The sequence below is a fragment of the Barbus barbus genome, assembly GCF_936440315.1.
Source record: "Barbus barbus genome assembly, chromosome: 14".
Taxonomy (NCBI): domain Eukaryota; kingdom Metazoa; phylum Chordata; class Actinopteri; order Cypriniformes; family Cyprinidae; genus Barbus; species Barbus barbus.
The window spans coordinates 2,665,972-2,679,158 of NC_136742.1; the positions used below are offsets into that span (position 1 = coordinate 2,665,972).

Sequence of the window (13,187 nt, forward strand, 5' to 3'; positions counted from 1 at the left end):
TGAAGCAGAGCAGTTCTGGAGATGTTCTTCATGGGTTTAGTGAGAAGGCAGACGCTGAAATCACCACGAGCGTCACGTGCTTCAGTGTGTGTGTAGTAAACGAAACACAGAGACACGCAGAACATGCAGGATTCATGTTTAAATAGTATTTTTGCGGCTTAATATTTACAGATACTAGTCCATATCTCGATTTGATTTAGGTATAATGACCTACTTTTGATCAGTTCATCCAAACTTTGACAGATTCCCTGTTAAACAATAAACTCCATTTTTATGACTGGATTCCACGATTCTATCCGCATTGTGCAGAAATCATAGGGCCCTACACAACACACACACGACCGTTCAGAAGGTTGGACACTGTATGACTGGTTTGTTTTTTGAAAGAAATTAATACTTTTATTCAGTGAGGATGCATTGAATTGATCAGAAGTGACAGTAAATGCATTTCTAATGTCAGGAAAGATTTCTATTTCAAATAAATGCTGTTGTTTTGAACTTTCTATTAATCTGTCAATCCTGAAAAATAAAATGTATCACAGTTTCCATAAAAAAAATATTGTGCAGCACAACTGTGTTCAACATTGATAATAATCAGATGTTTGTTGATCAGTAAATCAGTATATTATTATGATTTCTGAAGATCATGTGACACTGAAGACTGGAGAAATGATGCTGAAAATACAGCTGCAGATCACAGAAATAAAATATATTTTACAATATATTTACATAGAAAACAGTTATATTATACGGTAAAAGATTTCACAAAATTATTATTTTTACTGTATTTTGATCAAATAAATGAAGCCTCGGTGAACAGAAGAGATTTTTTTTTCAGAAACTTCATCCCGACCTCAAACAACTGAGTAAATGACATGAATTACCTTTAAAACCAACAGAAAATCAAAATTGACCTTTTATTTACTTTTATAATGCACAGCTCCTACTGTGATTGACTAAACAGCATGCTATTATGTTAAAAAAAATCTGTCTTTATAATCATGTATTAAAACCTGCTCTGCGACTGAAACAACTTTTCAGATGATGTTACGAAATCCACTTTTTCAAATCATCCTGTCCATCCATCAAGCTTCACTGTGCTACAAAACTGACCATCATTTAAAAACTTAACCTATTACTAAAGTAAAATGCATTGTGAACAACTAATGAAGAGTCATGCACAGGCGGCATTCTGTCATAGCTGATAAACACAGATGAATAACAGATTCAATCTGAGCGCGCTGATGCCGTCTCTAGATGTGTTGTGTTGGGATGAAGAGCAGGTCGAGGCAGCAGGTGAACTGATCTCAACTCATCACTGACTCATCCTCTCACATATACACACACACACACACACACACATGCACACGCACGCGCACACACACACACAGCTCACAACTACTCACAACTGACTCACTCACTCAACCACAACATTTATCCATTTATCAGAGTATCTTCGGGGGTTTTACAATCAAAGTTTAGGCTTTTTAAGATCTGCATTAATAAAATTATTACTGTTTGTCCATTCAGAACAAACCCATACAATCTCAGATTATTTCACTTGATTAAACAGGCTGTGGCACAAATTCAATGAGGACATATGAGACTTCACAGCAAAGCAGGGTAACTGCAAGTGCATATTCAATATACACTGAAATTGGATTATGTACCAATATATCGTTACATACAAAATATGGTTCAAGCAATATCAGATTTTGCTGATACAATAATAAAGCATTTAAAGGGTTAGTTCACCCAAAAATGAAAATTCTGTCATTAATTACTCAGCCTCATGTCTTTCCAAACCCGTAAGACCTTCGTTCATCTTCGGAACACAAATTAAGATATTTTTGATGAAATCCGAGAGCTCTCTGATCCCCCATAGACAACAATGATCCTAACTCGATTTAGGCTCAGAAAGGTACCAAGAACGTCCACAAAATAGTCCATGTGTCATCACTGATTCAATCATAATTTTATGAAGCTACTGAATACTTTTTTGCATGATCTGCTGAATACTTTCAATGAGCCGTTTTAGGAAGGAGTCAATGAGTCTTAACTTATATAAAGAATCTCTTTGGGTTTGAGACTTTAGTCTTTGCAACTTTACTGATCTTATATATGCACAAACAGCTTGTAACACTAAAGACAAAGGACAACTTGAAATCGCATAATATGACCCCTTTAAAATGAATTCAAGGCTTTTTAAGGACCCGCAGGGAGCCGGGGTTTTGGTTCGGATTATTAATGTCTGTGCTACCTAACTTTAACAATGAAAATAACGCACAATACAGTTTAATGGATGGTAATAACCGTTTACGGCCAGTAATGTCTCTCTGGCGCACCGGCAGGTGTGGTGAACTGTTCAGTGTGCAGGGTGTTTTTAAGGTGGTCTGATGTCTTACTTGGGTATGAGGGAGAGCTGTCCAATGCTGGAGTGGTGCCAGACGGCGTGGGCCAGTGCCAGAATGTAGCTGCAGTGCATCTCTGAGTATGAGCGGTGACAGGCCGTGAAGTCCAGAAGCTGGAACGGGTAACCGACCCACTCCGTCTCCGAACTCAGGACAGGACTGCTGATCACACTCACGATACGGTCATGAAGCACGATCCAGTATGGCTCCTGACAGAGAGACCGAATGCAAGAGAAAATTACTTTACCTTGAACAAAGATGCTGAGTTCAAATCATGTATTAATTATGGTTCCCAAAACAGTGACTACAAACACCTCAGAGTTCAAATCCCATCAGGGATCGTACATGAAGCAGGGTTTTATAGTTAACTAAAAGTAAAGTGGTTAAAAAATATATAACTTGAAAAAAAGTAATATGAATGAACTACAAGTACTTACTATATGGTTAGGCTTAGCGTTACTTGCATGTAATTGTGCATAATTAATTATTATAATACATGTAACAAGGATACATTAAAATAAAGTGTTACCCAAAATTGTAAAAAAAAAAAAAAAGAAGAAAAAATACAAAAATTAACTAATTTAAATTATTAATAAAAACTCAAACTGTATTTCAGTGATACTAAAATCACATTGCTACAAACTTGACAATTACGGTCTCAAATGCTGAATGTAACCCTAGCAGTCGAATGAGCATCATCAAGCACTAGTCCTCACTACTGTACGAGAGAAAGAGTACATAAATGAATGAAGATGGTGTGCGTACAGGCAGGGCCGTGATGACCAGTCCAATAGCGTTCATCCACGCTGTGATGTTCTCCCGAGGAACCAGCGGCTGACTGCAAAACACACATTCATTATTCAACACTCAGCGCTCACATGACTGTAACGTGAATAAGTATGTCTGTGCATCTCCTGACACAGCTCTCACAGGCATGAACTCTGACCTCTTGAGCACGACATTGAGCAGAGCATTGCCCACGTCCTTCCCCGGCACGGCCAGAGCCATCAGCTCCACACAGGTGACGTGCAGCGCGTGAGCGGCCGGGTTTGGAAACTCATTAAACCGCCAGTCACAGTTGGGGAACGGCCCTGGAGATTTACCTGCCATGGGTAGCACCGGTTAAGGAAGCGTTTCTTGTTCTCTTGCCATATTCAACATAAGACATCCACTGAGTGAATTATATTCCTTCTTAGAGAAAAATAGTATTTGTGAGGAATTCCAGTCAGGATTTAGACCGCATCATAGTACTGAGACTGCTCTCATTAGAGTTACAAATGACCTGCTTCTATCATCTGATCGTGGTTGTATCTCTCTATTAGTGCTACTGGATCTTAGCGCTGCGTTCGACACTATCGACCACAACATTCTTTTAAATAGACTAGAACACTTTGTTGGCATTAGTGGAAGTGCCTTAGTATGGTTCAAATCGTACTTATCTGACCGCCATCAGCTCGTAGCAGTGAATGAAGAGGTATCATATCGATCACAATTGCAGTATGGAGTACAAGGCTCAGTTCTAGGGCCGTTACTTTTCACGCTTTACATGTTACCCTTGGGAGATATTATCAGGAGACATGGTGTTACTTTTTACTGTTATGCTGATGATACTCAGCTCTATATTTCTTCGCGGCCCGGTTTCAAACACACCAAATTGAGAAACTAACGGAATGCATAGTCGGTATAAAAAAAACTGGATGACGAGTAACTTCTTACTGCTAAATTCTGAAAAAACAGAAGTGTTAATTATCGGACCTAAAAACCCCACATGTAATAACCTAGAACATTATCTAACACTTGACGGCTGCTCTGTCGATTCTTCTTCATCAGTTAGGAACCTAGGTGTGCTGTTTGATAGCAATCTTTCATTTGAAAGCTATGTTTCTAGCATCTGTAAAACTGCGTTTTTCCATCTCAAAAACATATCTAAATTGCGACCTATGCTCTCAACGTCAAATGCAGAAATGCTAATTCATGCGTTTATGACCTCAAGGTTAGACTATTGTAATGCTTTATTGGGTGGTTGTTCTGCACGCTTGATCAACAAACTACAGCTGGTCCAAAATGCTGCAGCTAGAGTCCTTACTAGAACCAGGAAGTGTGACCATATTAGCCCGGTTCTGTCAACACTGCATTGGCTCCCTATCAAACATCGTATAGATTTTAAAATCGTTAACTACTTATAAAGCCCTGAATGGCTTAGCTCCTCGGTACCTGAGCGATAATACCGTTTGATAATACCTAGAATATCAAAATCAACTGCGGACGGCAGATCCTTTTTCTATTTAGCGCCCAAACTCTGGAACAATCTACCTAACGCTGTTCGGGAGGCAGACACACTCTGTCAGTTTAAATCTAGATTAAAGAAATTTCTTTAACCTGGCTTACACATAACACACTAATACACTTCTATTATTCATATCCATTAAAGGATTGTTAGGCTGCATTAATTAGATCAACCGGAAACGGGAACACTCCCCATAACACACGATGTACTCGTTACATCGTAAGAAGAATGGAATCTATGCTAATATTTGTCTGTTTCTTTCTTATTCTGTTTCTCAGTCCATGTTCAGATCAGATGGTGGATCGGCGCTGGGAGATGATGTCTCCCTGATCATCGACGAGGCCGAGACACCTGGATGAGCCCCGGGGACATATCCCCAGTGAAGACCTCCACTTAAATACAATAAAACTAAAAAGCAAAGAAAATAACTAAAAATATAATAAAATACCGAACTACATAATACTATTATTGTTAGAAATTGCAACAATATAAAATAGAAATAAATGCATTTATACATACTTTTTTTAATTAAAACAATAAGTAAACAATAAATAAACAATAATCTCCTGGTCAGAGGAGAACTGGTCCCCCGACTGATCCTGGTTTCTCCCAAGGTTTTCTTTCTCCATTCTATCACAGAGGGAGTTTTGGTTCCTTGCCGCTGTCTCCTCTGGCTTGCTCAGTTGGGGACACATAATTTCTAGTGATTATCGTCAATTTGATTTCACAGATACTATTTAAACTAAACTGATCTAGACAATGACATCTCTGAACTCAATAATGAAATGCCTTTAACTGAAAATTGAGTGTTTAATCTTATTTTTATACATTACTGACACTCTATCCTCCAATTTGATACTGTTAAGTGCTTTGACACAATCTGTATTGTTAAAAGCGCTATATAAATAAAGGTGACTTGACTTGACTTAATATTAAGGGTCGCCTTAATTTCTTTGTTTTCAGACATCAAACCACAGAGGGTTTATTTTGGCACAGAGATCATAAGCTGCTCATGTGTAAAAGAACAGTGCCATGAATAGTCATTTCACTATGAATACGCTCTCTCTCTCTCTCTCTCTCATATATATATATATAATTAAATCGCCCCCTTTGTGATTGTGTTCTCATAATCATACATTGTTAAAATCTATAAACAGATGTTTTGTTTCATATACTTGGCAATGCATAATTTGCTTTTTGATCGTTTAAAAGGGTCATGAAATTTCCTTGATCTTTTGACATATAAGAGGTCATTGTACTATAAAATAATCCTGTAAGTTTCAAAACTCAAAACTTTCTTGTTAGTCTAAAAACAGCTTATATTGAAGGCAGTCTGCCAAAACCACAGCTTGAGGAATATTCTACTCTATGATTTAATAGTGTGCATAAGCACCGCCTCGGCAGATCATCAACGCCTGATTCTACATCACTGCCTGTTTAGCCCCGCCCACTGGTTCTACATCACTGCCTGTTTAGCCCCGCCCACTGGTTCTACATCACTGCCTGTTTATTTATTTTACAATTAACAAAAGAAAAAAAGGCCTCTAACACTAGCTTGCTCTATTCTCTTTCTATTCTATCCGTTTTCTTTTTATTATATAATAATAAAAAAACCTTGCTACGTGTACTGCGTTAAGCTAACACTTGTTACAGCACTTGCATATCATTGCTCTTTTGTTGATTTTGATAGCTTCCATTGTCCTCATTTGTAAGTCGCTTTATATAAAAGCGTCTACTAAATGACAATGTAAATTATGATTTTTTTTAATGTAAAAATCTTGATAACATAAGTGGACCTCAGAGAACAGTACAAAATGAAGGCAGTTCATGACCCCTTTAAGGCCATTCTGTGATCCTCATGCAGTCACCATGCCCTAATGCAGTGGTTCTCAACCTTTTTTGGGCCAGCTTTCCCCGACCCATTATCCAGGTTGCTCACCGCCCCCCATCAAATAAAACGTAGTCTAATTGCCCTCACTGAATATTAAATTTGATAATTATTATTTTGTGTTTATAATGAGGACTGTTATTATATTTACAGTACAATTCAAATGTATGAGGTCATTATGATTTTTAAGAAATTACTTTAATTCAAGGATGCATTGAATTGATCAAAAAAGACAGTGAAGTACCTTTTTTCAGTAAATGATTTTAAAATAAGTGTAATAACATTCATTTACAGCATAACATTTTCAGTTTTTAAGCATGGTGGTGATTTTCGTTGCTACAGCTTCAGTGTTGCTGAGATTCTGATATATCTTGTTGCCCCAAATTTAAAAAGACTAAATAAAAATTTTATTAAGATATTTTAGTTTTTTCTTCCATTCCTGGAAATCTTGAACACTCTTTTTACTGCTGTGAAATGTTAGGATGTTTTTAATTAGCTTTCAGTGAAAAATAATCATATTTATTCCTTAGTTTTACAGGATACCCTGTTTTTTGAAAATATATTGTATTCCCTTTTTTTTCTGACATAGTGGACAACATGGTTATTTTGGTGGTAAATACCACATTTCAGGGCTCCAGACTGCGACCAAATGTGCGACTAAATTTTGTGAGCGTTGCACTGGCGCGACCACTGCGTTGCTTAATTGATAAGCGCTGCTATTTCTGTTGCATATGAGAAACATCAAACGGCAAACGAAACGCAGCGTAGACCGTTTACCAGCTCGGATCAATAACTGAGAGCAACGCAAGCAAACTGGTTCGAGCTCAGAACAGGCTTACTTGGCAACCGTTGATCTTGCGACACTGTTTCAGCACAGTGCTGCGAGATCCAGTGAAAAGTGTTTGAATTCGCCACATAATGAAAAAGGTTGTTGCCAGATCTGGTGAGATGCATTCAAATTCTGCTATAAACAGATCAAACTGATGTATTCAACTAGAAGCAGTTACGATAACCATACCATGGTGTTGTGGCAGAAAGAGTCGAATGTTATTACATTATTCATGTCAGGGTTTGCCCATCCTTTTGAGAGAAATTTAAGCATTTTCAATGACTTTCAAGCATTTCACACAGCTGTTTCCAGCACTCTAATAAAATATATTTATACTATTTTAATAAAATATTTTATACTAAAATATACTTTGTGGTAAATCAAATTACCACTATAACCAGTATATGGCAGCAGAGGATCACTTATTGGCTCATTAGTCATTCATTTCCACTTTTTTGCTTTATATTTTGATATTATAAAATATTAAATCATCAATAAATCAAAGTTTGTCAAAGTTTTGCACTTTTCATGTGTATGAAGTAAGAAAAGTGCCTTGAAAAACAAACTTTTGATTAATTTGCGACTGAATCACACATTAAAGTAAAGAGCCCTTCTTTTATAATCACTGACGTTGTCGGTCAGTTCAGTATAATGTTATAAAAGAATAATGGTACATTTAATGAGGATAGAATATATATAATGCTTTCATATAAAAATTCTGATTTTGCACGTTACTGTTGTCAATAAAAGTAAATTTTTTATGCCAACTCCAGCTCAGTGCTTTACTGTAAAATGTGCATTTCTAAGAAATAATCATGTAATATTATTAGCAACTGCACTTGTTAATGCAAAACGCATTTTAAAATATATTCAAATAGAAAGCATTTTTTTTCAAATGGTACATTTACTGTTTTTACTGTATTTAAAAAAAAAATACAGCGCTACAGACAAGTTGACAAATAGATACAGAAAGTGCGCTTTGATGCATCCAGTGTAGAGACGTTAGGATGTGGCAGACCATTTTCTTTTGCAAGTTTCAGCTCATGCATTTTTGGTATAAACTCGTCTTAACCAAACACCCCCCCAATAACAGCTCAGCATCCCCTTTTAAAAATATTGCTTCCAGGGCCCCCAGATGCTCTCCGAACACCCCCTGGTGGTACCGCCCCTGTTGAGAAACACTACCCTAATGTGACAGCGCTGGCTGTGGTTGCTCAGTAAAGGATATTATCCACGAGCCGGCCGATGAGTTTGCAGTAGTACGTGTCATCGGGGATCCAGACGTTGTCATCTCGGGGGTTCATGCCACACTTCAGGTACGTCTCACTGAGACACCAGCCGGGCATGCGGTTGTCCTTGAGCGAGCTCATGATGGCGTGGACCAGCTTCCTCTTCAGGTTGGTGCGATCTCGCAGGTGTCTCTCGTAATAGTGCAGTGTGTTGTACAGGTACGTCACCGGACGATCTGCATGTAGACAGTTTTAGGATCACATTGAAAAAAAATCACATTTGATTATTTTAATATCTCCACTACCAGATAAGATTTTTTATGTTTTTTTAAACAAGTCTCTTCTGCTCACCAAGCCTGCATTTATTTGATCCAAAGCACAGCAAAAACAGTAACATTGTGAAATATTTTTACTATTTAAAATAGCTGCTTTCTATTTGAATATATTATAAAATGTCATTGATTGCTGTGATTTCAGTCTTTAGTGTCACATTATCCTTCAAAAATCATTCTAATATACTGATTTGCTGCAAAAAAAAAAAAAAGAGAGAGAGAGAGATCAGAAGAACAGCATTTATCTGAAACCGAAATCTTTTGTAACATTATAAATATATGTATCATCACTTTTGATCAATTTAATGCATCCTTCCTAAATAAAAGTATTAATTTCTAGAATTTCTTTCCCAAAAAAATTTATCAAAAATTACACCTACTCCAAGCTTTTGAATGGTGTAGTGTATATTGTTACAAAAGCTTTTTATTTCAGATAAATGCTGATCTATGGATCTTTCTATTCATCGAGGAATTCTGAAAAACATTTACTCAACTGTTTTAAATATTGATAATAATAATAAAAATGTTTGTTGAGTAAATCAGTATATTATTATGATTTCTGAAGATCATGTGACACTGAAGACTGGAGTAATGATGCTGAAAATACAGCTGCGCATCACAGAAATACATTACATTTTATAATATATTCTAATAGAAAGCAGTTATTTTAAATAGTAAAAATATTTCACAATATTACTGCTTTTGCTATATTTTGGATCAAATAAATGCAGGCTTGGTGAGCAGAAGAGATTTCTTTAAAAAACATTAAAAATCTTACCGTTCAAAAACATTTGACTGGTAGTGTAAATAATAAATAATTCATTGAAGCACTTTTAATTCCCTGAATGCAAACCATCATGACTCTCACCATGGAACTTGTAGAGGCCCCCCAGGTGATCGAGCAGCGTCTCCAGAGACTTGGACACAGGCAGCAGCTCCAGGAAGCGATGGATGACGATGTCAAACACCGGAAGGAAGCGCAGACACACGTTCCCAAAGTAGATGGGCAGGTACTGTAAGTGCAGCTGAATGGGAGGGTTGACCTGCTCTGCCAGACCTTCAAAGTACAGCTTCTCTGGATACTTCTGCACGGGACACAGAGAAGGAGCTCAGTGCTAACATAACCACTATCCCAGGATAGTATTCAGAGATTGATATAACAAGTCAAAACGCTGTAGTTTTGGAAAAACTCATTATCTGGACTAACCTTTAAAAAAAACATTGCTGCCTGATTTCAGCTGAACATTTATGTTAACATGTCATAGGTTATAACTTGCATGCATCTTAAAGGGACAGTTCACACCAGGGCTGTCCTCGACTAAAGATTTTTCTGCTCGACTAGAAGTCGCTCATTTGAAGCATTAGTCGACTAATCGCACGTTTATTAATAAATCATTTAAATCATAATAACGAGTCTTTAATTGCCTACACAGCCTAATAAGCGCAAACATAAAGCTTGCCACAGCACATCGCAGAAGCAATGATTATGAATGTGTCAGGGAAAAACAGTAAGGAGACTGCGTTAACATTTTAATAATTTATTGATAAACTAGTGCTTTCTTTGTTCTCGGTTTAAGAGATGAAGTCGGAGACACTGACTCGTCATCTGCGCAGTAGTGATGCGCCTGTATGCATGTTACGGATTACATAATCTGAGAAGATTTGTTTTCCATTTGAATTGGTTTATTTGACAGTAGAGATTTCGCTCTCTATAGATATATTTTATATGTCTGTAAGGCAAGTCTACACTTAGTGTTGCGCTCAAGTTCACAGAATGAGACGGCAGAAAGCACATCCTGATTGATTTCGTTATTTAACAAAAGCGCAATATTTTATTTTTATTCTGAGTGCACACAAACTTAATAATATAAACTAATAAAAGTTTGGTCGACCAAGCCTCTTCTGGTCGACTAACGGTTAGTTGACTATTAGGGGGCAGCCCTAGTCGTGGCCTAATGGTTAGAGAGTCGGACTCGTAATCCAAAGGTTGTGGGTTCGAGTCTCGGGCCGGCAGGGATTGTAGGTGGGGGGAGTGAATGTCCAGCGCTCTCTCCACCCTCAATACCACGACTGAGGTGCCCTTGAGCAAGACACCGAACCCCCAACTGCTCCCCGGGCGCCGCAGCATAAATGCTGTCCACTGCTCCGGGTGTGTGTTCACTGCTGAGTGTGTGTGTGTGTGTGTGTGTGTGTGTGTGTTCACTGCTGTGTGTGTGCACGTTGGATGGGTTAAATGAGTTCGCTCGATTGCTCACATTGTAGCAGGGCTCGCAAAATCGCTAGCCCGACGTTTTCCAGTCGTCCAAATATGGACAGATTTTTCATTTCTGGATGAACTATCCCTTTAAGACTTGAACAGTTTTGTATATTTCAATGTTGGCCCAGTAGAGAACAGTTGTACTGCATGTTAGAGAACAGCTGTTGAGGACTTTACCGAGTGCACTGATAAACATCAAGAACACGGCGCTCTTCTAAACACACGTGTTGTCTTTGGTCTTAGTTTGAACGTCATGGTCGGGTCAGATCAGGTCAAACTGTGTTGAATTATGTTGTTTGTCATTCAGCACAAATACACAAGAGATGAAATGTCAAGGCAATCTGAGGTCAATCTCTCTTTGAAATGCCACAGAGAAGTGAAGATGGGAGGGGGATAATAACTGTGTGCTTATGACATTTCAGACAGCCATCAAGCTTGTTATGCAGCCCAATATCTTGAACTGAGATGGTTTTCTGTTTCATATCTAAAGGTCAAGAATAGTATTATACACAAATCCATAACTAATGCACATCTGTGAGAGAATGGCTGCTGAATATCTGGGGTGCCAGCTTTTGCTGTGTCTGCTCAGGTCATTTCATTATTTACCTTGGCAGGTCACTTAAGAACAAATGTGCATTTACACAGCTTAAGGTCTGAGCGCGACGGGCATTAAGGACAGTAAATCAAGCACAGCACAGTCAGATAAAAACACATTAAATGACTGAAAAGAGATGCCTGTTACACAACGAGTGTTTCTGAGGAATGATCACTGGATTAGTGAGAGTTTGTGAGCTAGATGCCATCAAATCTTTGGTAGATATACAGAGTTTTGTTCGATACTCTTGGTAAGTAAATGTGACATCTGCAAGCACACTGTATATTTCAGTTTGTTTTGTTATGTCTGGAGAGCAGTGGATGAATAGAAAATCTGAGCACAGACTCTACACACATTTTGCAATAGCTTGCTGGGTGCTGCTGCTGCCGCCATTATCTAATGTGCCATTGTGTGCTCGCTGTGTGTTGTTAATGCATGATTTTTTCCCCAGACAATTCTAAAGATTTTATTGGTCATGCCAGTCAATTCTAGAGCTGATTCCATACATAAGGCTGAATCAAATACTAACCCTACTAACCTTAACCTGCACTGGCAGCATTAATGTTTGAAGCACTGAGGAAAACACAGCAGCTGTGAGATTACAGGAACCTTACTGTAAAAAACAGGGTAGCAGCATTATAGCTTCTACGTATTGAAATCTGACCTGGGGAACTATCACGTGTTGTTAGCGTGTAGCAGACTGTGTGTGTTACCTTGTGGTAGGTCATGTGTTTGGTATGCCAGTCACTCTGCAGCCAGTGTTCGGGAGCGTTCTCCTTCACGAAATCACTGACGCGGTTGCGGAAGTCGTTGGGTTTGAGGAGGAGGAGCTGGATGATGAAGTAGCAGACCTGAGCCTCGTTCCCCTCGTGACTCCTCATCGCCTGCGTGGAAACACACAACCTTCAGTGCATTTGTTTGGAAACGTTTGTTCAGTGTAGCGTGTTGAGACAGCACATCTCTCAGGAACTGGAAACAGGGCCCAGTTGTTCAAAAGTAATCGGATCGGATTTTGGCCATCGGATTGGATCAAATCTTGAAAATGGGTTGCTCTAAAAGATTTCGGATTAGTTCACAAAATCCAATCTTGGTTTTGATCTGGATTAAATCCTCAGTTCTGTGTTGTGTTGTTTTAGTAAGATTGGGATACTTTAGTTTAATAGCATGATACCGTTTTTGGACTCAAATCTTTGCATAGCTATAACAGGAAACACTGGCATCTAACAATGCCTTAGAAAAAAACAATTAAGCTTAAAAAAATAAAGCATATACATAAATAGAGTTATCGAATAAGCATGTTATAAACTCCTGAAACATTGGCGTTTCATATTTTAGAGCAGTCACTGCCATTTATGATGA

At 38.1% G+C, this 13,187-nt stretch overlaps 1 protein-coding gene across 4 annotated transcripts in view; it reads right to left on the reverse strand.

Annotated features, from left to right (window-relative positions):
• med23 (mediator complex subunit 23) overlaps positions 1 to 13,187 on the reverse strand; it is a 71,656-nt gene that overhangs the window by 13,828 nt on the left and 44,641 nt on the right. For all 4 annotated transcript variants that reach the window (XM_079434126.1, XM_079434125.1, XM_079434127.1 and 1 more), the window contains 6 exons: positions 12,542 to 12,712; positions 9,845 to 10,061; positions 8,644 to 8,880; positions 3,358 to 3,523; positions 3,177 to 3,249; positions 2,406 to 2,620 (listed from right to left, as the gene is read on the reverse strand). In XM_079434126.1, coding sequence (XP_079290252.1) covers positions 2,406 to 2,620; positions 3,177 to 3,249; positions 3,358 to 3,523; positions 8,644 to 8,880; positions 9,845 to 10,061; positions 12,542 to 12,712 — 1,079 coding nt within the window. The remainder of the gene's footprint in view (positions 1 to 2,405; positions 2,621 to 3,176; positions 3,250 to 3,357; positions 3,524 to 8,643; positions 8,881 to 9,844; positions 10,062 to 12,541; positions 12,713 to 13,187) is intronic.